This window comes from Canis aureus, chromosome 34 (assembly GCF_053574225.1).
Source record: "Canis aureus isolate CA01 chromosome 34, VMU_Caureus_v.1.0, whole genome shotgun sequence".
In the NCBI taxonomy this organism is placed as follows: Eukaryota; Metazoa; Chordata; class Mammalia; order Carnivora; family Canidae; genus Canis; species Canis aureus.
In genome coordinates, this window is record NC_135644.1 from 5,702,858 (window position 1) to 5,728,671 (window position 25,814).

At 35.3% G+C, this 25,814-nt stretch overlaps 1 protein-coding gene and 1 long non-coding RNA gene across 12 annotated transcripts in view; one reads left to right on the forward strand and one right to left on the reverse strand.

The window, feature by feature from the left end:
• The window catches only part of PPP1R1C (protein phosphatase 1 regulatory inhibitor subunit 1C), a 115,010-nt gene extending 89,772 nt beyond the window's left edge, over positions 1 to 25,238 (reverse strand). For 2 of the 4 annotated variants that reach the window (XM_077883329.1, XM_077883330.1), the window contains exons 1-2: positions 24,782 to 25,238; positions 23,012 to 23,072 (exon numbers count right to left, since the gene is read on the reverse strand). In XM_077883329.1, coding sequence (XP_077739455.1) covers positions 23,012 to 23,072; positions 24,782 to 24,862 — 142 coding nt within the window. In that variant the 5' untranslated portion in view covers positions 24,863 to 25,238. The remainder of the gene's footprint in view (positions 1 to 23,011; positions 23,073 to 24,781) is intronic. The other 2 variants (XM_077883331.1, XM_077883328.1) reach the window with 2 other exon arrangements.
• The window catches only part of LOC144304772 (uncharacterized), a 130,780-nt gene that overhangs the window by 25,973 nt on the left and 78,993 nt on the right, over positions 1 to 25,814 (forward strand). The window lies entirely within an intron of this gene.

Sequence of the window (25,814 nt, forward strand, 5' to 3'; positions counted from 1 at the left end):
CCACGGTTCCTACTAGAATAGTGTCTATCAAAAGAATGCAGCACTTCATCACTGTATCTTCAAATGCCTAGAACATGTAGTCAGTGCTCAAAGCCTATTTATTTATTGAATAAATGAGTGAAAGAAAAATTATTTTAATTCTGTACATCTTTAAATGTTAACATTCTAATGTGCATGGGTAGTGCTGGAGTCCATGAAGAAGAGATGCAAGATGAACAAGACACAGAACTGTTTTTTACAAGTTTATAATCAAATTGAATTAACTGAGATCCGTTGTAGAGTCATGAGATTTGAGCAACTGGAAATACCTTTATCCTATCTCATTCTAACATCACTCCTTTTTCATTTGTATGAAAACCTAAAGCCAAATGAGCAAGGACAGTGAGGAATGAGAATGTAGTATGAATTTTGTAGTAAGTACGATGAAAAATTAAGATGAAAAAACCACTTTGATAATACTGAACTCAGAAATAGGAAAAGGATAAGCTTAAAGAGTTAAAAATGTATAGTTCTGTCAGAGATTAAAGACTACTTTGGCACAGCTCTGAGAGTTTAACAGATTTCTACAATGGTATATTTACTTTGCATTATGTAACTCTCATCTGTGTATTTGTACAAAAGTTTTCTTAAAAAAAATTTTTTTTTCTCTTCACCTATAGAGCTAAGCAGAATTTTCACAAGAGGTCCAATGAAGCAGTAAGCAACCTCCACTTTAGAGATCTACCTTAGCCTTCTGGAAACCTCCCCCCATTTTCTTTTTTTCTCAGTTGCCTTTTTCTTTTATCTCTCCAGCTTTATTTATTGAGATATAATGAAAAAATAAGATTATGTTGCTCCCATACCCTGAATATGAGTGATCATATGATATGTGTATACACACACAGGTGTGAACATTTTATCTTTGATGTCAGATTTGCACGAAGATTTTGCTTTCTCCTTTTTGTCTTTGGTTATACCTCAAATCTGTTCTAATAAATGAACTTCCACTGTCTTTCTCACAGTAGCCTAATATCTAAACCGTAGTGAAACCATGATCTGGACTTAGCCTTGACTCTGAAAGCCCATGCAAGTCTCATCTCACCAAGGATAATAAGATAGTCCTTCATTTTATATATGAGCAAACCAAATGCCTAGTAAGGTTTATTAACCCGCTTAGTACCGTAACAAATTGGAAGCAGACTTAGACTAGAACTCTATTAACTGTAGTTTCCACAAAATATAAATTATTAACTCCAAAAGGTATTGACATACCTTGATTACATATATGTGCTTCCAGAAAGTAACTTTTTTCTTAGCTGATTTATTAATTTCTGAATAAATTCATATGAAAGGAATAAATAAAGATTTATTTATTTAATAAATAAATAAAGATACAGTTGATCCATTTGGAATGCTTTCCTTTGGTGGAAACATAAAATCTGTTGGCCTTCCAGTATTTGGCAAAGACTTCAAAGATGGCTAAACCTCTGCGAAGATAGATGAGTGTATATTGTCATGTACTTATGATGACAAGGAAAGATTCTGTTTGGATCATGGATGAAAATGAGATTAAAACTTTAGTTCTGTATTGGAAATTTGGCTATAAGTCACACAAATTTAATATTTTAGAGCCTAGCCTTTTAAATGACATAAAAACTAAACAGATGTCTGGCTACTTTTAAGCAGTAAATAGAGGGATAATTGCAATTAGCCATATAATCAGGAACCCAGACTCTTACAGTTAGTTGTCAGAAACAAAGACAAAATTAGATACTTAATCTGATGAAATGATTTAAAGAAGCTGGAATGTTAACATGTTTTAGCTACAAAGAATAGGAGAATGAGAATCAATTTCTCTTCCAAATATCATATATATAATTTATACTATTTAATAATATAAATTTAATAACTTAATAATTTTACAAATAAACTAAATTTAATAATAATTTTAATTATATATAATTTCTTTAAAATGCCAAATCAATAAAGTTTTGCTTAAAAAGGAAACTAACACCTCATTAAGAAACTACCATATACCATTCACTATTACTTCATTTAACCCTCATTTAATATTCATATGAAATGAATAACCCTGTACTGCTTTCCAGGTAAAGACACTGTTCCAAGAAAATTATGTTACTTTTGTAAGGTCCCTTAACTACTTAGTGGTAAAACTGAGATACAAAACTAGAACTACTTTAAAAAAAAAAATTTATTTGAAAGAGAGAGAACGAGAGAGAGAAAGCACCTGAGAATGGGAGAGGGGGGGAAGGGCAGAGGGAGAGGGAGAGAGATTCTCAATCAGGGTTTGATCTCAAGACCTGAGCCAAAATCCAGAGTCTGATGCTTAACCACTGAGCCACCCAGGCACCCTAAAACTTAGAACTATCTTACTCCAAAACCTTTATTCTTTACCCTACTATTTTCAAAGATAAAATTATCACAAAGTATTTTCTAAGTTTTCTTTGATTGTAAATCAAGAATTATAATTAACAGCATTTTAAAAATCGAACATAATCCTTTGGTTATGTCCTTTAAAGTCATTGATTCTGTTCCCCATTACCAACGTGCCTTTATCAAAGGTATGAGCAGAGACTTAGAGGGGTCTATCTTATATCATACCAAGCATATCACATATACTCAGAGCTTACATTAAACGTAGTTTATTTTTAAGTACATTCTTTGGGTTGTAAATAACTAGCTGAAACTATATTTTATAGAAATTTATTCAAATACATTGATTTATATTTTGAAATATTTTTAAATACCTACACTAAATCCATTTAAAATTTTTAGGCCCTCCATTTTTCAGTAAGTTCAGATACAATGCATAATTTCCAGGCATTATACCTTTATTGGTTAATGGGGAAAAGCCAGCACTGAGAAAACAAAGACAAAGCACCTTACCGAAGTTAGTTGGTTAGTGGAAGTGTAGACAAGAACCCCTCTTGTCTAGTTTTCTTTTACTTTATCATTATAGGACTCAGTATTACACTATTCTCAAAAGCACAGAATCCTGTACAAGGCATTATATAGGCATATTTTGGGATCTATGTTCAAGTGGTCTCTTCTATGAATGCTCAGGCTTTGAGCAGAATTTCAATTGGATATTTGATGACATTAGGATTTTAAAGGAATTGTAAGTAAGGTATTAATGGTATTGGTATTTTCTAAAATAAATAAACCAAAATATAGTCATGAGATGATGGAAAATTATAAGCAATCAGGTATATACTGTGTTAGAATATCTGTGTAGATGATAAATCTCTGTATGTGTGTGTATGTATGACAATAACTATACAATTGTTAAATTTCAATACAGAGAAAGAAGATACCATCTCATCAAATCACTTCATTTCACAGATAGAGATGAAGTGATTAACCCTTTTGTATAAGTAGATCATGGCAGACTTGAAATTAATATCTAGATTTCCTGAATCTCAGTATACAAATCATTGGCTTTGTTTTTGTTTTTAATTGCTCCCATGCTGCTACATAAATAAGGTAACAAAAAGCAAACAGTCTCTGTGGATAAAACATAAGATAGGCAGTAACATAACAAATATTCCTTTGAACAAGAAAATTTGTACCCTACATCCTCTTTTTAAAGATCAATATGAAAAAAAAAATAAAGACCAATATGATGAGTACACTGGAAATCATTAAGCACTGAAACAGCCGGTTAACCAGCTCAGATCCTAATATTGCAGTATTTCTTCAGCCCATGGTTTTGACTTTGATCATTGCTCAAAACTTTAATCTTCTTTCTTTTCTGGTAATACTTCAAATATTTCAATGGCTCATGTGTAAGATTGTGTTTCACCTTCTTTGTATTTCACTCATAATGGCACATGACCTCACATGCATGTGTCAGCACATCTGCCTTACAAGAGAAACTGCTTAAAACTTAAGGCCACTGCTAACAAAAGAAAAGACATAAAAGATGTCAGGAAATTTTAAAGACAATTTTTGAATTAGTCCATGCAGTTTTGTTCACATTCAACAATAACATTTATCCTTCAATATTAAGAATCAAATGGGTGTCACCAGCAGCTATAGACAAACTGGCTAAAGGATCACTTTTTTCTTTTTTTTTTTAAGTATTCTTATTCTTTCATTGCTTTAGACCATTTGTGCAGATCTGATTAACTTAAAATCCACTTTTAGTCTCTCTCATCTAATCCTTATTTTCTAAGAAATTAAAAGACAATATTTTTAAAGAATCTTTGGAAGGTTCCAGTGAAGATCAAAGTAAATATCTTTGATCTTTTATAACAAAAGCCTTACTTCCAAATATTGTTTTTATTGTGTTTAGTAACATCTTAGGCAATAATAATAGATTTTAGTCCAAATTCTCTTTCATGATTTTTGAGTTGCCAGTTCCTTAATTTTAACCAGTTTTTTTGTTTTGTTTTGTTTTGTTCTTTTGGTGATGCTTCATCCACCCAATTCATAAAATCACAATTCATAAAAACACAACCAACAAGTGCAATGACTACATTGGCAGGACTTCCAGTTGAGGAGAGTAAAGCACACATACTCTTTGCTTCAACAAACTAAAATATTAATAGTTTACTCGTATTGCTATTGGCTCTAATACTGTGATGGCATGCCAAGCATTTTCATCTTCAAAACAACTCTGTGAGGTAGATATTATTAATTATATGTTATATGTGAGCAAACTGAAGTTCAAAGATGATGGTGACTTACTTAAGGCCAGAGAACTGGGAAGTGACAGAGATGGGATTCAGGCCTATGCCTTTCTAGTTCCAAAGATTATGTCTTTTTTATTATACTCTGCTTCTAGATACATAGTTTTTCTAAGGTTGAGATGGAATGGACTGAGAACAAGAGAATGACAAAGTAGATAGTGTAGTCAGGCATTTACTTGAGACCAGGTAATAATGGAATAAATAACACAAATGACAGAAAATAGGTATGTTTATATGGACTATAACAAATGCCATCAGTTACAGATTGAAACAATTTGCTGCTTCTGACTTCCCAAATCTTCAAAACTTCCTAGATCCATATTTAGATAACTTGTTCAGCCACCCATGCTCATTTTGCTAAACACTGAAAATGAGAAGGACATAAAACTCATCAGAGAAGAATGAGAAATGTTGTTCTAATTGGACTTTGAATTTAAGTAGATGTGTCGAACTGAGGTCATACGATTTAGGACTAGTTATTCCTTGGAGCCCCCGCATATAGAACAGCTGCCAGAGGGAGAGTAATACCCATCCCCTAGATTGTCTGGCAGCATGTTAGTGACTGAGCAGATAAGTAGATGTGAGCAGTTAATCTTAATTGCTTGACTAGTGGTGTATGTGTCTAATTGGAGTTTTTAATGATTAAGAGCAATAATTGTTTTTCAGGTAGTTATACTGAGACTATAGTAGATATATTGCCAACATTATTAAGATAGTAATTACTCGGTAAACATTTCCTTCTTATAAGCACATTGTGCTTACTCTTAAGAGGCTCTAGTAAATTGATTTTTAATACCAGTGGCTCCATTATTGAGGCATTACTTCCAGGAATGTTATGCATATTTTATATTGAAATAGAATGAAAGCTAATTTATTTTATCCACTATATCTAAAGTAAAGTGTTCCTTGAACTCATCACCTTTCTACAGTCCTCTACAAATGTGCTCTGCCTTTTTACCAAAGGCCCTAGCATCTACAGCCTTACTCAAATTTCTTTTTTATCACCACCTGCCTCTCTGCCATCCAATTACTCACGTCCACTGACTCTCCCTGCACTCAGATTTTCTTGCACATACCTATTCTTTGCAGCCTCTGAGACCATTCTAGAATAAAATCTGAGCATGTGAGCCCTTCCATTGGTGGTTCCTAATCATAACTCCTTAAAATTGTTTACAATATCACCACCCCAGTGCCTACTTGGTCTCCATACCCACTTGATGCCATTCTTTGCTGCATCATACTGTACTCCTCTCAGTACCTTGAATCTTCAGTGCTTCAGCCTACTTCTGAATCTTTGTCCCTGTTTTCCCCTTTGACTTGAATGGTTGGTCTTCCCTGCCTTTTTTTTTTTTTTTTTTTAAGTTTCCCTGCAACCTTTTTTTTCCCATTAAGCCTACTGACTGGGTTAGATGCTCTTACTCTGTGTTTCTAAAGTATCCTGTATTTCAGTTAGCACAAACTCCATCACATTTTATTGTGAATCCTCACATGTAGCATACTATGTGGCCAATGGTAGATGAGCAATAACTAACTGTTAAATGAGTAAGATGTGGGTTCTATGCTGAAAAGTATGAGTATCATCATGGACCAGAACTGCAAGATTTCTGAAAGCCATATCATAAGTGTAAAGCTAAATATAACTGAAAGTTTTATAGAAGAGAGAACTGAGGGCAAAGGAGGTATCTGTCCCCATATGAGAGGTTCTCAGTTGGAATAGGTATTACACTTTTTCTGAGATCTTTTAGAAGGACATACCCAGCAAGATCAACAGTTTAAAGTTTCCAGAAGGATAATTCAACTAGATATAAGGGAGAACTTTCTAACAATTAGAGGTATCTAGTCACAACCATGATGCTTCAAAAAGAGCTAAACTGTTCATCACTGAAAACAGTCAAGTAGAATCTGATCATCCCTTGGAATCCCTGGAGAAAGTAATCCTGCATAGAGTTGAGACCAAAAGAGAACCAATACCATGGCTTTTACCGGTTTTACTGCAAGCTTCTTTTGCTTGTCAATATTAATGAAAGAGGATGGTTCTAGTGGATGGTAGGGTGGCTATTGAGCATTCCTTTTTTTCAATGATTATTTACACTTATGTCAACTCCAACTGATAAGGTTCATTTTTACACACACACACACGCACTCACAAAGAGGCAATCTGAAAAACATCATAGAGGTTTTGGTAGGGTTGGTAGGCTGGAGATGCCACCTGTAAAGGAGTTTGGGAAACTTGTGAATGTAAGCCACTACCAAACTGTGCTCTACATAGCAGTATTTTTTCAGCTCTGAGCTGCTAGAAGACATATTTCTGATAAATATCTGTTTCTAGAAACGAGTGAAATGAAATATAGATATTAAAAACTGCAGATATTTGGTAAAATAGAGTCATGGTAAGGGCATTCTAAATAGGAAAGACTTTCCATTCAAAGATTTCAGTTGGAAATGGTTAGAGGACAAGTAAGTAGCCTGTTTGACCAGAGATGCAGGTTAAAAATAAAATGGAGTTGGAGAATTTGGCTTGATCCAGACTGTCAAGGATCTTGGATATAAGGATAAGGAATCTAAGTATTATTCTATAAGGAGCAAAAGGTGAGCAAAGGCAGTGAAATAAAGGAGTATTATTGGGAAAAGATGAGGATATATAGAGTACATCTCAAATATAAGTGCAAATTACATATGCTTTTATCACAATAGTTTAAAATTTTAACAATTTAGGTGTTCTTTTTAAAATTTCAATCGTGTTGGTAACAGCTGATCCTTGGACAGTGTCGAAGTTGGGCATGCCAACTGTTCATGCAGTTGAAAATCTGTGTATAACTTTTGACTCACCCAGAACTTAATTACTCATAGCCTGCTGTTGACTTGGAAGCCTTACTGACAACACAACGTGTAAACCATGATGCTTAACTTTTGTTAATCAATTTATGACTTTCTTCTTTTCTGAATTTTTGCTTTTCCAAACTGTCCCCTGTGACAGCTGATCTCCATATTTGTGACCTCTGATTGAATTCAGTGTTATCGCAAAGCTGTCTGACTTGTATTTCACTTTCTGCAGAGGGCATTTCTATCACAATGACAAGTAGTCTGTGAAATCTTATGTACTCTGCATGTGGTCAGTGAATTATAAGTATTTGGTTTTGTGCGGGCACCTGCAATTACTTTTCAGTTGAGTGGAGATACTGCTGCACTTATAAAATATGGCATTTTCAAGCATTACTGATTTTATTGTAGCTTTTTATCATTATGTGTTATTTTCAGCTGTGGGTGCTAAAAATACAGCTGTATGTAAGTATTCTCAAAGTCATTTTCTGTTAAAAAAGTCCTTATTTGGAAAATGCACTAGAAGCAAATCTTACAATAAAGTGAGTTAAAGACCAGAAAACGTCACTAAGAAAATCTTAAGGAAGAGAAAATACTTTTATAGTACTGTATTTATAAAAAAATATATCCACGTATAAGCAGACCCAAATAGTTCAAATCTATGGTTGTTCAAGGGTCAACCATAGTTGTCGTGTTGTTAACCACCACCACCATTCTTCACCAAAGGAAGCTCTTTGCTATTTGCTTGGCTTCTGGGAGAAAATATAGACCAATCCTGAGTTAACCATCAACAGGATGGTTGATGGCAGTTTTTTGGGTTTTGTTTTTCGTTTTTGGTTTCACCATGGCTCTGCATTGAATAATTCTATAAGTTATAGAAGAAGAAAGTGAGAATTATGATGTACAGATATTTAGGATCAACTTATAAACACATCTTTTTTTCACATGTTCTTCCTACTACCAAATGCTTGGTGGAAATTAGTATGGATGCTACTGTATTTGTAATTTGGATTTGAAGTGTTTAAAGCATGTAAATCACTGTAGATAATGAAGGATATTAATGAACAACCTTAAATGCTAATAATTTTATTTTTCAGTTTTGAAACATTCAATGCTTTCTTAGTCATTTTTTAATCAAAACATTAAATTAAAGCTATTAATAAAAAATAAAATCTGAGTATTCTGTTTTAAGAAATATTACTCATTGCTACATTATTGATAAGATATAAATTTGATGACTTCCGTATAAAGTATGTTTTAAGTTGCTTTTATTTTTTCTTTTGTGTTGTTTTCAGTTTGCATATATTCATTAGTCTGTAAAATTTGAAGTAGGAAGTCAGTAAGAAGAAATTTATTTCTTCTTAATTTACATCAGAATTTCAGGTTTCTTTTACAACTAAGGAGCTTGATGCTAAAGCTTTTCAGATTTTTTTACTGAAGTGAAATGTAGGCCTATAGCTCTAAAGGCAATGAGAGCAATTCGAAGTTCTTGCTACTGCACAGAAAAACTTAAAAGGGAAAAAAAGAATCTCAGTAGAAAGTGAGTTGTGGTATGTCTGGAAAAATTGCCAAGAAGAATGTCAAGCTAAGTTAGAAATGGGAAATGGAGCTGATGCCTACAATGAACTCATTTTTATGTATTATACTAGCAGTGTGCCCGTAATGATAGACATGTTAATAAGTACCCAGATAACAGAAATACATAGAATACAATCTTATCTGACTCAGTTAGAAAATAATAAAGCAGCTGGAATGTTGTAATGTGAAGCTATGTATAGATATGCTTGCAAATAATTCACTGGGGTCAAAGTAAATTGTTTCAATGGTTTCCTTGTGTAAAAAGTGAGGGAAAGGAAGAATAAGATGAAAGGTTCATTCCAAAATTATTTTTCTTGCCGTCATTAAGTTCCACTTACATAGAAATCTTACACATAAACCAATCACATGGATTTTTTAGGTAAAATTGTGTAATTTCGAATGCTTTTGAAAAGTAATGGACTGTTTGATTTTCAGTATTGACTACAGGTTACTATTTGCTGGTAGCTTATCATTTAAAAAAAGAGTTGAAGAGGAATTACTAGGTAAAATGTTTATTTCACAATTCAAAGAAAATGAAAAGAAAATCCATCCCTTATTTATGGACTCAACATAGAAGAAAAGTATATAACCTTTCAGTGGGATAGATTGCTCCTATTTGATGGTATTGAACTGAACTCTTGAACTCCCATACTCTTGTAAGAAAGCAGCCAAACTGATTGTGTATTCAGTTTTCCACCATCACCATTTTACTGACATTTTAAAATCAGTTTCAATAATTTAAAGACAGCAAAAGAATAAAATTGGTCATCAGACAGAACATACTCAGGCTTTAAATTGTCCTGTAAAACATAACAAGTCCTCAAATTATTATTATTACACAAAATTATCAGTGTATTGCAGTCATTAGTTGCCTATGGTGCTTAATTCAGAGCATTTCTATATGAAAATAATGAAACAACCAGCTCTAGTTATTTACTACTAAAATTTACTTTCTCAGTTCCTTGAAACACTATTCTGCAGCAACTGTTACCCAAAAAGGACTCAACTAAAGCCTGATAACACATGGAAGGAACTTGTGACCCAATCTTTCTTTTTCTTTTTTCTTTTTTAAAGATTTTATTTATTTGGGATAGAGAGGGAGAGGGAAACTACAGAGGGAGAGTGACAGGGAGAAGCATACCCCTCGCTGAGCAGAGAGCTCGATGTGGGACTTGATCCCAGGACCCTGAGATCATGACCTGAACTGAAGGCAGATGCTTATCTGACTGAGCCACCTTGGTGCTCCCAGTCTTTCTTTTTTCTGACTCAGATTAAAATTGATTATTTCTATAATCCATTCCTTGAGGGCAATACTAGGTGACAAAGTCATCAACAATCATTTAGAACGAATGAATTAATAGATCCACTCACTGACTTGCTATTTTTACTGGAATAAAGCCTTCTAGCTAGAGTGGCTAATGAAGGTTTCATGGAAGAAGGGGGATTTGATCTTACTCTAGGGGGATAAGAAAAACTATAGTAGATAGGAAGGGAAGATGACATCCATGTATGTGTACAAATCAGTCATGTTCAGAGTCAACTAGAATCCAAGTGTAAATGTTAGCTTCCAAATAATGTTTTGAATCAAGACTTTTTAAATAAGTGTGAGCATATAGGTAGGCAAGCAGAATCATGAATGAATAACAACATCTAACTAAGAATGGAATAATGGGTGAGATTTATTTTCTTATTTGGTTATCTTTTTGCTTATATAATAAAAAAAGTCTAGTATTAGTAACTCTAAGGTCCTCTTATCTAATAAATTATCAAAGAAAAGAAAAAGAAAAAGGTGTAGAATTACAACTCTAAAATTAACCCATTTGCATTGAGAGAGAAAGAAGTACATTCTGGAATTATATCAAAGAGAATCTCACTTGGGGGCATCTGGTGACTCTGTTGGTTAAGTGTCCAACTCTGGATTTTCGCTCAGGTCATGATCTCAGGGTTGGAAGATCAAGCCCTGTGTCAGGCTCTGCACTCAGCAGGGAGTCTGCTTTAGATTCTCTCCCCATGCCCCTCACCCTGCTCGCACTCTCCCTTTCTAAAATACATAAATATAAATAAACAATTCCACTTGGCCAAGCTACAGTGAGGAACTTGCTTATAGTTACTTTCATGAGGAAGACAGAAATAAAATAGCAAGAATATATTACTTATTTGTGGAAAGAAAAATGTTATTAATGTAGTTGAAAGTGCATTGACCTTGGGTAGATACCTATGTTTAAATTTCAGATCTACTAACTTATTAGCTTCTTTAAACTTGACAGCCCTATCACCTTCCTTCTGTAAAATGAAGGTTGTAATATTTATCTCACAGAGTTGTTGAGCAGAAATATTACAGGTGAAAATTATATTTTCAAACTACAAAACTACCAAAAGGAAGATACATTACTATTATAAACCTCTTTAAATTTGCCTTTGAGATTGATTGATTAGATTGATTGGTTGGTTGGTTGGTTTATTTTATTTATTTATTAGAGAGAGAGAGAGACAGCATGAGCAAGAGGAGGGGCAGAGGAAGAGAATCCTAAGTAGACTCCTCCATGAGCGCAGAGCCTGAGCTAGGTGATCCCACCACCCCTAGACCATAACACAAGCCAAACAAAGAGTTGGCTACCCAATTGATTGTGCCACTCAGGTGCCCCTGCCTTTGAGTTTATATGGTTTTTAATTTTTTTGTAGCTTTGAAGGGTTTTTTTTGGTCTTTTATGTCCTAAATATACATCAAAATATACTTGAATATGTTTCTTATACTGTAAGTGTCCATATAAACAGTACAGCTAATTTTTGCCTTGGTTCTAGTGGTGGCTATGAACCACAGCACTAGTGTATGAAAATGTCTTTGGTCATCTCCAAGAACTTAAGCAAAAAAGATGCCCTTCATTGGATGACTAAAGAAGGAAATCTGGGCTATTCACCAAGTTAAATGACCTGTAGCAGAATTTGAGATGAGCCATTTTAGCTCAATCATTCATGACATTTTACTTCACTAAAATGTGATGGTGAGTGGGTCTCTGGCCTCATTTCTTGAAAACCTTTTAATCATGGGGGGCAGGTGGGCATGCTTAGGATCCTTAGGATGAAGGGAAAGTGGATAATCCTTAGAGTAGTTTGGACAGTAAATCCAGCCTGAGTCTGTCCTGCTTAATCTGAAATTCCTGCACATATGGAAAAGTTATTTTCAGTAGGAAGGTACCTATGGCAAAGGAACAAGTTTCCTGTATTCAGTTTTAGAGCCCTCAGCTAAAAATAAATGAGGCAATAGAAAAGAAAGTATAAAGCAATAATTTTAACCATAATCTAATACAATTATTGTCATTTTCTCTGTGTATTTCTTTCCTTTTAACTAAATCTCAGCTTTAGTACAGTTATCAACGATTTAGGTAATAAAGATTCCTACTTAAATCAAGAAACAGGAATGATGTGCAGATTATGATTAAATTTATGAGCTCCTCATGAGAAGACCTCATATGTCTCATAGCTAATTAAGAGCTTGAACAGGTAAAGTATAGAATACAAATTACAGCTTATAACAAATCAATTATGGAAAAGTAAAGCCGTCTTAGTCAATCACGCATTATATAATTAGGTCTGCCAAAGTCTCTCACACTAACCAGAGTGGAGAAAAAAACAGTTCTACCATCAATAGTGTTGCTAGCATACATCATCTCACTTGATTCCAGCAGTACAACCAGTGTTGCAGTTACTGTGCTCCGGGCTTCATGGAATTGGAAACCAAGACAGCAGTTCCCACTCATGCCATGTTTTGATTCTAAGTCACGCCATGTTCACTAATTTTAACATTAGGGCTCAACTGTACACAAACTCCCTCCCAGTGTTAACGTCATGGAAAAGCAGTTTGGAAGTTACTATATGATTTTGGAATAAAGCAATAAATGTCCTAGACAAAAGCAATGAAAACAGAGAGAGATAGAGTCAACCTATTCAATAGAATCAGCAGAAAAACCGTTGATAGATTTAGGGAGCTAAGGGGGAGAGAGAGGTGTCAAAGGTGATTCCAAGTTTGTGTGGTTCAGCGAGTAGAAGAATGAGGATACTGTTAATGTAATTAATATAATCAGAGGTTAAGAGTTTAAATGTTGATTTTAAATAATGTGGATGACACATTTTGGTTAGACATTAACTATCAGGTGGTCTCAGGAGGATCTCACTTTTTATATCTAGTTATATTATTTGTATTCATGAATTATGAAAATGGAAATACAAAATCTACTCAAGTGAGAAAGATAGTCTTAAACCAATTAATATATAGTAAATATATTTTTAAATGCTCTTTTGATTTAAAAATAGTAAATCTCATCACTTAAAGTCAATAATTTCAATGCTTTTTATTTTTTTATTTTTTTAAACATTTTATTTATTCATGAAAGACACAGAGAGGGGCAGAGACACAGGCAGAGGGAGAAGCAGGCTCCATGGAGGGAGCCCAATGTGGGACTCGATCCCTGGACTCTAGGATCATGCCCTGGGCCTAAGGCAGATGCTCAACCACTGAGCCACCCAGGTGTCTCTCAATGTTTTTTATTCATAGTTTTTCAAACTTTGTGATTAGTTTTTGATCTGTTGATTTTAAGTTTAAAGGGTTAGAAGTTCAAATAATAATTATTATTTTTATTCCATTTATAACCTGAGTTCATAAAGCTTTTCTAGATACTTTGGTATGTTCTAGCCTTTTTGTAAGTCAGGTCATTTAGTGGAGGTTGATTTCATTACATGGATAAATTGCCTGTGATATTTGTACACAAAGCTGGGTACTTGACTTATATTTGAGTATACATGTGAACATGTAGATCTGTGTATATGTTTTCTAATATTTCAGTTCTGTCAGGTAGGAAAAAAAGCATAAAATGATGTTGCATTGAAGCAAATTATTTGAGTCAAATTATTCTAAAAATTGAATTCCAAAATAACTATTGTTCTCAATCTTCATTTGTGCACTTTGTGTCAGTATGTATTTATTTGTAAAGAGTATGATTTTGAAAATTGTTTCCTATAATGGTAGAAAATTGCTCCCAGAGAATGGAAAGAAAGAAAGAGGGAGCGAAGGAGGGAGGAAGAAAAGGAGGGGGGAGGAAGGAAGGGAACAGATTTCCTAGCTTTTCTCATTTTACACAGTACTTTTTCCCCAGCATTATTGCCAAGGTCAAACTGTAATTGTATTCTAACCAGACTGTCAATATATCTCCCTTTGATGATGCAGATTTTGGCAATTTATTTCACCAATTAGCTTTGTTAAGCGCTGTAATTGTCACTATATCAAATTACTCTGAGTGGTACAAAGCCATTGAGTTAAAATCAAAGATAATCTTTTACTCACAGCCTAAGGAAGGCTCACAGATATGGATGTCACATTTTTCAGCATGTGCCAGGGGCCCCTGAAATACTGGGGAAGACCGGAAGGGGACAGGGTGTGGAGGAGACAGTGGCAGCACTCGGACTGGGAGTGGAGATGAATTCTCAGGAGTCTGCTCTGCAGCTGGGACATTGGCCTCAGGACATCCCTCTCCCTCAGGTTTTCACAGGTCCCTTCTGAGCTCCAGGTAGACTGCTTTTCTAGTGTTGGGAAGAACGTGCTATGTCTAGTCAAGTACTTGCAGTTTAGAAGGTAGAGTATAGTAACAATAATAACTTTGGAAGGTACAACTTCAGGTAGTAGGGAAGCTGACCACTTGGGCACCTCCATCCTTCACAGTGGTCGGTCTTTCTTTCTTTCTTTCTTTCTTTCTTTCTTTCTTTCTTTCTTCATAGTTTTGTATGTTTGTTTCATTTGAAAGACTTGAATGGAGCTTGCATCCTCCATCACAATGTCCCACACGGAGCCCGGTACTTCTCTGTGTCACCTGCCTGAGCCCCTGGGGCATTTCGGTTTAATTCCCTGGTAAACCCTGCTACCAAATTGTGTCTGGAATTGCTGGAATAGTGTCAGGTCACGGCTTGGTCACATTCAAGAGAGAAAATGGTGGGAAAAAGGGAGAAAAAAAATCCCAAAGCTTGAAACTTGTTCTTGAGCAACTCTAAGATAAAGAAATATGGAAATAACTCCTCTCCATTCATTATACAGCTTAGCTAGAGTTTTTATTAGAGGTTGCCAAGTACCACTAATTTAATGTCTGTCTTAAATACGGCTATGAACTAGAAACAATTAGAGCCATTAGGAACTTTTTCAGTCTTAAATTTGAGACAGAATGTGCCCTTAAACTCTCCATGACAACTGACGATGATATGGTACATGTGTATTATTCTGCAGACAAAAAATGCGCGTCTACTTATTCAATGGTCTCAGAATAGCCTTCTTTAATGAATATATTTTGCATTTACTGAAAATTGATAGTATTTAAAAAAAGAAACATGCATTTCAGAGCCACTTGAACCCGGCTTCCTCATTTAATAGGCCTTGGGAGGATAAGCCACTTTCCTTGGGTAAACATTATAGGCAGTAAGCAACCATCCGAGACCTATATCTAGACCTGAATGATTCCAACGTCTCTACTCCTAAGTGCTATGTGCCTGCCTCCCCAAAATAATAGTTGCCATTTGTCAATCACCTAGTCTTTGTACTGTACTCTATAATCAGATTTCCCAAAATGTCCAGCAATAGACATTTCTGTACTGACATTTCTATACTGAATATAAATATATTTTATATATCTGTCACATTCTGTTGTGACAAATTCTCAATAAACGTATTAAATGATAAATATCTCAGGTAGGTTTCTCCATAAGGGCAGAGATAGTGACTTATCTATTTTATCTCCTAGAGCAGCTAACACTGTTTCCTAATCAGAGTAAATACTCAAAAAGTTTGATGAATTGCCATTGGATTTGAGGATCTTTTTTTTTTATCCATTTATTTATTTATTTATTTATTTTTAAAAGATTTTATTTATTTATTGATGAGAGACACAGAGACAGAGGCAGAGACATAGGCAGAAGGAGAAGTTAGGTCCTCACAAGGAGCCTGATGTGGGACTTGATCCCAGGATCTGGGATCATACCCTGAGCTGAAGGCAGATGCTCAAACACTGAACCACCCAGGTGTCCCTATCCATTTCAATGTAATAGCTTATGGGCATCTAACATCTACTCAAGTAGATATTCACTGTACTAGTTTGGAATAAATAGTAAAATTTTAGCTCTAGCCCTAATCCTTAAAAACTTAAAGCCTTAAGATCAAGATAAGTCACTCAAATGTTTTATAGATTAGGGAACATGTGAAATAAGTTCTTCTATGTCTTGGCCAGAATTAATCTTACCATGGTCTGAGCAGTTGGGATTTCTGTCATTTACATTTGTATCCTGGTTTACGTACACGTATTATCCCCTACTATTTAAATCACACATTCCTGGAGGATTTAGAACAAGGACTAAATAAATACTTATTGAACTGTATTGGATATATAAACTGATAAATAGCTTTAAGAGTTGGAAGTGGGATGACTATTGGAATAAAGAAGCCAGACAATGGATGAAACTAGTCAGGGAAAATTTTTGAGATTTAAGTGAGTTTTGGTCTGCAATTTAAATTGGTGGGAAAAATGGAGACTGATTTACACAAATGACCCTGTCTAGACTAAGCCTTAAGATCTGGCAGAAGAACTAAAAGAAGGAACCAGAAAAGAAAGCTTAGCCAAAATATGGTGCAGGGATGGTGTATGGAAGGAAGTGAGAACAGATGGAGTGGAGATAAAAGTGTGAAATTAAATGAGTGTTTGATAGATATCCCTAAAAGATTGTTTTAAAGATTTTATTTCTTTATTTGAGAGAGAGAGACAGAGACAGAGATAGCGAGAGAACACAAGCAGGGAGGAGAGGGAGAAGCAGGCTCCCCACTGAGATGAAGCCTGATGTGGGGGTTCAATCCCAGGACCCTGAGATCATGACCTGAGCTGAAGGCAGATGCTTAACCGACTGAGCCACCCAGGCACCTACTCTACAAGATTTTTATAGTCAATAATCAACCTTCTTTCTGTGCACACACTATTCGAATATGGATTTCATTTTTTGTTCAAATACAGATCTGCTACAAAGATCTCTATTGCTTTTTGTAATTTTATAGACATCGGTAGCTTGTTTTTTTTTAATTATTTATTTATTTGAGAGAGAGAGAGAGAGAGAGAGAGAGAGCAAGCAAGCTGGGGAGGAGCAGAGGGAGAGGGACAAGCAGACTTTTCACTAAGCCCATCGCAGTGACCCTGAGATCATGACCTGAGCCGAAATGAAGAGCCGAATGTTTCGAATGTTTCACCGACTGAGCCACCCAGGTGTCCCAGTAGCTTGCTTTTTTTTTTTTTTAAAGAAAATTCTAAGGGACTTTATTTTATGGAAATTTTATTGATAAGCAAGACACACTCAGTTGGACAAGTATCACAGTATAAGATACATAACAATTCCATGATTGTGTATTCTTATCCTGATGAATTAGGAGATATGATACATCTTCTCTCTTATCAAGAACCTCTATCTCTTGAGGACACTGACAGGTCTGGCACCGCAGTCAGAATAGCAAAGGAGCTGGACCATCTTCTGATAAGAAATATAGGTTTTAGAAGAACACAGCATTTCTCGGCTTGGGTATAATCATGCAGGAGGTCTCATGTCTTCAGAACCTATCTGGTTGCAGGCACTGTGCTATGCATTTTCTCACACCTCAGTATCCCCCGTATGATAGAGGTGAACTACACACACAGTGGCTCACCACCCGTAACTGGCAAAGCTGAGATTCAAACCCACCTCTTCCTCCAAAGCCAGTGCTTTACGTGCTACCAGCACTGCCGCTCCACATCATGCAAAAGTACCTTAGAGTTATTTTCATCTGCTGATGAAAATAGTAGGCAGAGGACAAGAAAAATGAAGTAAATTGACTCCTACCATCATTTTGTCATATTTCACTAAGTTATTTCTAATTAAAATCAACATAAAAAGTAAGCAGTTATCTATTATTATTCAAAATGAGCAAAAGTAGTAATTTTGCTGAACTCAAGAACTGTTTTATAGTTTTATGATTTGCCCTTTCATGTTTTTCTTTCATTTAATTTGAAGATTATGCTAGTCCCTCTCAATACTTACAGTATAGCAAACCTTGACATTACTGAGAATTAGAATCTCATCTTTGGCTCATGGTTATTCTGACTGAATGGACTACTTGGCTGCACAGATTGAGTATTTATGGAAAAATAATTCAATCAGTTGTGCAGTACATGGAATCTCTGAAAGCCACATGTGTCACTTGTCTTTAAATCATTCAGCATGGTTTGGTATTTAATAACTCATAGAAATAAATCGGAAGAGGAAAAAATGGCTTTTTAAAAAGATTTTATATATTTATTCATGACAGACAGAGAGAGAGAGAGAGAGAGAGGCAGAGACATAGGCAGAGTGAGAAGCAGGCTCCATGCAGGGAGCCCGAGGTGATAATCGATCCCGGGACTCGGGGTCACAACTGAGCTGTAGGTAGATGCTCAACTGCTGAGCCACCCAGGCTATCCCCCAAAAAAGGATTTTCTGAAAATTCCTTAGAAATAATACCAGTTATTTCCTAAGTATTTTCAAACATTGAATTTGTCTTTGTTTTATATTGCCATTAATAGTGAGAAGGCAAAACAAATGCTGAATAATCAACAAGGACTGTGGATCAGAATGAATTACAGCCACATTCCCAAAGAAGATAAGAAAACTGAGAAAGAAACAAAACTGTATGGACTGTGAGTCCTTTGTGCATTTTGAGTGCATTTGATTGGAGGTCCTTGGAGGTGACAGGCACCTCTAGGTATGGAGTTCATGATGTCTTCCCTGTCCTGAGGTTCCAGGAAAATCCTCCAAATGTGATTCTTGGAGCTTGCACTCAAGATGCCTGTTGCCTTTTGACTACAGATCATTCATTTGGTAAAATAGAGGGTCCCATGATAAGAGATTGTGTACAGATGACTGTCCTACCACTGGAAACAAATCTCCACTTTAACTTTGTTGACCCTGCAGAGCCTCCCATCATGGGAAATTCCTGGAGCCCCTCTGTTTTGAACCACTCAATCTCAGTCCAGCAATGTTCTCCAGCTATCATTCAATGTCTCAGAGTTATCAATCCAGAGCTGCCAAAACCTCATTAGCTAACTTAGTATCAGGGTCTGAAAATGCAAGCCTCATTTAGAAAGTCATATGCAATGGGACGCCTGGGTGGCTTAGTGATTGAGCGTCTGCCTTCGGCTCAGGGCATGACCCCGGGGTCCTGGGATCGAGTCCCACATCGGGCTCCCCGCAGGGAGCCTACATCTCCCTCTGCCTGTGTCTTTGCCTCTCTCTCTGCCTGTCATGAATAAATAAATAAAATATTAAAAAAAAAAGAACCTTATATGGAACATTCAGAATTGACTGTGGCTTCTTTTTCCATCTATGGAGTCAAACAGCCCAATCAATTTGGAAACCCAGTTCTCTTTACTGACTAGACTTACTGTCTCAAGGTTGAACAGAGGCAATGTGGTATTTTAGTTCGTATGTCTCATATTAACTAATTTTTTAGGATCCTCACTTATGTGAGAAAATCCCTTTGTTTTTATTCCTCATTTCTAAGAATGTTTAAAGCCAAAAGTGTCGAAGAGAAAGTCATTCTCCCCAAAATTCAGCTGTGATAGGAAGTTCAAGAAACAGCCCCAGAAAACTATTTTACTTTGTATTTCTGGTCCCACTTTTTAGATGTACAATAAACTTTTAAATGATGCCAAAACTCTTCTGAGTACCTACCCAAACCTTTACTAAGCTCCAGGCCTCTTAGAGTTCACTCATGCATAATAGGCATCAGTCAGGTTCACTAAATTTAATCGTAACCATATTGTTTCTGCTTAAAGTACGTGGAAGAGAATGAATGCCACAAACTGTAATATTCAGAAGGTGTAGGATGGCTTCTTTTGAAAATACCATGTCCAGCTCTGGATTCTAGAGGCCAAGAGACAAGGAAAATTTGCATAGAGTTCATGAAGGTTCTCATAGGGACTAGGAGTAATCAGTTTAGAAAGAAAATAATAAAGAATTCTTTTTTGTATTTGGAGAGGTGAGTAAATAAACTTTTATCGGAGAGAGTAAACAAGCAGTTATTTTATGATAAAGTGGGAGTATTACTCAAGTTCGATAAAACTATTTTCTAACATCTAAAATTATTGGATCAAGAATTGAAAAGTAGGGGTAATTATGGAATCTTCTTTGAGGTATACAAAATGGAGCAAGTCTCAGGGACTTGGGTTGATTTTTGTATCTTTTACAAAGATGTGTGGTTAGATTAGGTATTTTCTGAAGTTCTTTTCAATTCTAGATTTCTAATACTGGTAGCCAAATATAAAGTCTTCTCCTAAGTTTACTTACAGACAAATAATGTTTAAGTAAATCTAGAAATTTGAAGTAAATTGAAGAAATTGGCATTGCCATTTATTTCTCAATAGGATTTGTATGTATTACACTAAATAAAAATAGACAAACCAAGCCGGTTAACTATAGACTATATAAGAGTAAAAGCGAACAGCACACAATGTAAGAATAGACAGTGAAGCTCTACTGTATAGCCTCAGAGAGCTCATTATAAATAGGCCCTTAGTCAGAAGATGAACTGAAAATACAGAAAAATAAGCAGTTTGCTACAAGGTCACTCACACCGCTAGCCCCAGAAAATATTTGAAAAAGTTGAAATTTGTCTTTTGTGCTTTTCTACCTTTACATGGTCAGGTTTCACGTATCTTTTTACTGCTTCTGGCACTTTAGAGTCATTCCTAGAAGCAAACCTAGTTTCTGCCCTCTCCACCATAAAGACACGCTCTTTGCTATCAAATTTTTTAAGGCATGAGGACTTCGATTCAAAATTTTTAGTTCTGCTTCCCATTGTTTTGAGTTAAATTGTGTTTGTTGCCCTATGCCCAAGGGTGAGGTATCCAGGTTATGTGTCTGTTTCCATAGTGTTTCTACTGCTGAGAATTCTGGGCCATTGGATAGAAAAGGACTGAGGGCACATTTTGCTGTCCCTGAAGTCCTACCAATCAAATGCCTGCCTCATCTATGTGTTTAGACCAGCACAGACAAACTAGCAAACAATCTGGATGTACATGTTAAAATATCTTTCTATTCTGCTTCCTCTCTATCAGATATAAACAATGCATATGTTTTTCTGAATCTAAAAGCAAATTTTTCTTTCAGATACTTTATAACTGACTATTCTTGAAAACTCCAGGAAAGGTTAAAAAAAAAGAAGCTATGTTTAATTCATTTAACAGTGATTATAAGATATCTGTCTCATTATATGAATTGGGAGGGTTTATTAATTGTGTCTGTATAATGGGAAATTTAATAATCTTTGCTACATTAATTCAAAGTAAAGTTTTTTTCTGAGATTTGAATTTTAAACAGCATTAATGACGGGTGATTCCAAGAACAGGCAGTTACTTCCTGGGGAGATTCAGTAAAATTAAAGAGTTTTATTTAGTTTATCAGGGTTTAGAGCTGAATGCAATTTTTGTTAAAGAAGATGCAGCTTTTTGTGGCTAGAAGAAACAATTGCTTAAAAAAGCAATTTAACACTTGAGGTTTTTGTTGTTGCTGTTATTTTGTTTTGTTTAGTACAAATGTTAGAGAATAGTTGGAACATGAAGAATTTTGGGGTCTGGCAGAAATATTTAGTACAGGTGAGATTATGACAATCCTGTTATCTGCTAAATACCATGCAAAGATTGTATTCCAGAATACATCAGCTAATGACACCTAAGATTTGTTGCACTTTACAGTTTTTAAGGAGTATTCACATTAATTCTTTCAATCATTGCAAGAACTCTGTAAAGTAGAAAGGATGGACATTTTCTCTATATTGTAGATAAAATAAAACTTGGAGATGTTGTCCCTTACCCAACCCAAACCACATGGATAGGGAAGATTAGTATCTAGGTTTGGTTTGGTTCAGTGTGGTGGTATTCTTTTTGTTACTGTTTTTTTTGTTTGGTCCTTAGGTTTATTTCTCCAGTCATCATGGTTCTAGATAATTTTTACTAGGGAAGCTATGTAAGTGTTTGATTTTTTTGCTGCAGGAACCTGAAAAAAAAATCAGACTACTTTGCCTTGAAATTCTTAAACAAATCATTCACTACAGCTTGTATTTAGACTATGTTTCTATTATTCAAACTCCTTTTGTCCACCCATATTGTTTAGACCTATAAAGAAACCCAACACCAAGTCCTGCCTGTGCCCAAATTAATGCCATGACCTTTGCTGTCTTACTTGTATTTCTAGAAACAGCACTTAAATGTGAGATTAAAATCACCTCCATTCAATAAGTAAATAACGTTTGTGTATTGCAGATCACAGTCATTTATCAGGAATAAGGCAGCTTTACTTTTTACAGGAAATGGAAAGTAAAACCTCAACAAATGGATGCAACCCTTCAGAATGGACTCTCAAATGGGCACTGCTGAAAATTGATCTGGTTACTTGTCAGTTGCATTATTCAGACATGACATCAGCAACAGAGCTGTAGCCAGTGCTAGCTCATTGCCCCATGACAAGCTTTCATAAATAAAAAACATACTCTCTAAAGATACAAGCATCTCTTAGACTGTAATTTGAGCTTCAGAACCTAATTAAACAACTTTCCACTAGCCTCATTAATAAGCACTGAACCAGACTCTATACAAACAACAAACCATTTTATTATATCATCACCAGTGTGTCATTCCATTCTAGAGGAAAGCAGGCTGTTGACTGAGACAGTTTCTATATTTACTTCTGATTTTGTTTATGATGCATTTTTATAGACTAGCATGTTAAATTATGACTGACTGAAATCCTAAATTTAAATCTTTTGGCAATGACATACTCTTTGATGCTCTTCAAACAATTCTATTTTGTTCCATCAGTGCAAAGACATCATGCTTCTTTACCTGGGGGATTATGTTCATTCAGAATCACAAGCGATGCTGGTGTAGGTCTTCTTTTTCTTATCTGTGAACAACAAAGCCCCAGCTAAGGTCAGTGAGAGTCAGACATTCCCCCCGGTTACTCTACAGCTTGCAAAGCTGTTCCATCCTCATCTTTTCCCAACATAAACAAAACAAAACAAAACAAAACAAAAAAACAAAAAAAAAAACAGGCAAATTTCTGGAGAGCGCACAGTAGGTGTTTACTATTTTGAATTACAGAAAGCCAGGGAGTAGAACTTTCAGATATTAGTATCGCCTTCTAGGACCAAAAAAGCTACCATTCCACAGAAAATAAATAGTTGTATATAATCAAATGATGCCACTGAAATAATATGCAGTGTAGGTACAAGGATGACTTGCTAATTTAATGGCCCTCTTGGAGTCCCATAATGATGCTTTCAAGATCCATTATCCTTTTGCTAAATAGGTTAAGAGAAGCTTAGAAAACTTAAATTTCTAGCAGGTTAAATTTAATAACAAGAGTTCTTCATTTTTATTAATATTATAAGGTTTTCTTATTTTCTAATAAGATATTTAGGACAAAGAAGGAATGAGTATGGATTTTATGAGAGTAATTCATTTAAAACTAATAGGTTTGATGTGGATTCTTTCCTTATTTTAAGAGTTACAGGAGCATATTATGATTAGACTTTCTAAAGTGTTCTTTATTTCCTAAACATATAGGTAAGTTCTTAAAATATAAGTCAGTAGGATAGAGGATAAAATTTGCCAATGACATTTTGTCTAGGACAGAACCAATGTCCCATTCAATACAGATACATGTTCAAGGTTATGTTTATCTGGCCTGAGTCTGGGAGGATCTGTTTCAGATTATCAAAACATCCTAGAAAGGTATGAGTCTTAGTTTCAGTAATTATTCTTAAGATGTTGTATAAAATATTTGGAAAAGTGTTCAAGGATAATTTAGGTTGTAAAAATTAATGAGTTAGATTGAAGATCCCATAAATTTTTTTCTGCTTTTGCCTCCCAACTGTTGTATTTTACCACAAATGGTCTTTAAGTAGTTCTATTGCATCAAGACTCTAAGTAAATCTGAATATGAAAGGTGATACAGATGTAAACCAATCTTAGATGAAAAAGAGACAGAGACAAAAGTATAGAAATATATTTATATAGATATATTAGACATAGAAAAGGAATCCAAGAAGTATTTAATACTATTTTAATATCTGAAAAAATATCTTTAAAATTATACATACCATCTACAAATCCTATCTCATATATTAGCTACACTTATAATTACTGCTTTGAATATATGATGAAAAACATTAAAAATATTAACCCGATAGTCTGAAATTATTCAAAGGTTTAATGCTTTCATTGTTAAATGAATCTATTTTATAAATAATGAAATAAAAGGTTGCTAATGCTGATAATTGTTTTTTTTCTCTAAATGTTGAACTTGTTAATTTAGTAAGCAAAAGCAAAAGATTTCCAGATCCAAATCTGAATCACTAATATAACCATTTTTTTCCCTAATGAGTGCTAATATTTTATCACATGAAGGGCTGCATTTTAGCCAATAGGTCCCCCAGTGCAACTCAAATACAAGTGCCATATGGAAACCAGCTTATTTCTCATTCACATATCCTGGAAAGTCACAAAGTTTAACAAATTCAAGAGGTAGAGAAGCTTTCAATGAAAGCTTATATACAGGACCTTATATGTTACCTTATATACAGGACCTGGTCCCCACCCAAGTCCACTTACCTGCTCTGCTGCTTCAGGTGCAATCTGACTCTGGAATAAAGGCACAGCAAATTGTATCTTTTTAGGACTGTTGGGCTCCATGATAATGACGAGAATTAGAGACGGGAAGCGCTCAGAAAGACTAACCCCAGGTGGTGTCTGGGATGTGTATTCTCAGGCACACTCCGCCCAGCCACACAGGGCACTTCGTAATAAATAGCTGTAATTCCAGAGCGAGCAAGTGAAGATGCCGAGGTCTGGGTAAATCCCTTCTTCAACTCCACAGTGATGACTGGCTTGCCTGTTCCCCCACCAATCTCTTAGAACCTCTCAGCACAATACAGAAAGGAACAATAAGCTAATTGTGTGCTTCTTCACTAATACACATGCCAAGCATTCACTCAGCAGCTAATTGAAAATGCAATGCTAGCCTTGAAGGACCCGCTGCCCTGGGATTTGAAAGAAAGGCTCTATCCACTGTACATTACTAACCGGCTGCTCAAAAGTGCAATGTAAGCTCCCTCTGAGTATTGCAGGGATGGGCCATTCATTATTGATGAACATAAAGCAGGAAGTTTTTAGAATTGGGGGCAGGGTTTGAGTATGAAATCATTTCATTTCTCTTGTAGTAACTTGTAAGTCAGACACCTGTGCCATTTTGCATTCAGCCACCAAATTGATGAATGGCCACAGAAGGTAAGCCACAACCAATAATATCAGCTATATTTATGCTATGAGATCTGGTTAGGTAAGACTGACCATGGGAAGCAGAGTATCTGTGGCATAGTAAGGATACCACTGCCCTAGACTGAGCAGATTTTAATTCAAGTTCCACTTCTACCATTCACAAGCAAATCACAGCCTACGTCTAGGCCCCCGTACCTCCATTAGAAAAACGATGGGATTGGACTCGGTGACCTTTAAGCTCCTGTTCTGTTCCAGCATTCTATAATTGTAGTTCACAGTTATCATTAGAGTGGAAAGTATTGGACAGCTAAATTTAGCAAACAGCTTGAAAGTCACTGCTGCAATAATGACCTCTGTTTCATTTCCT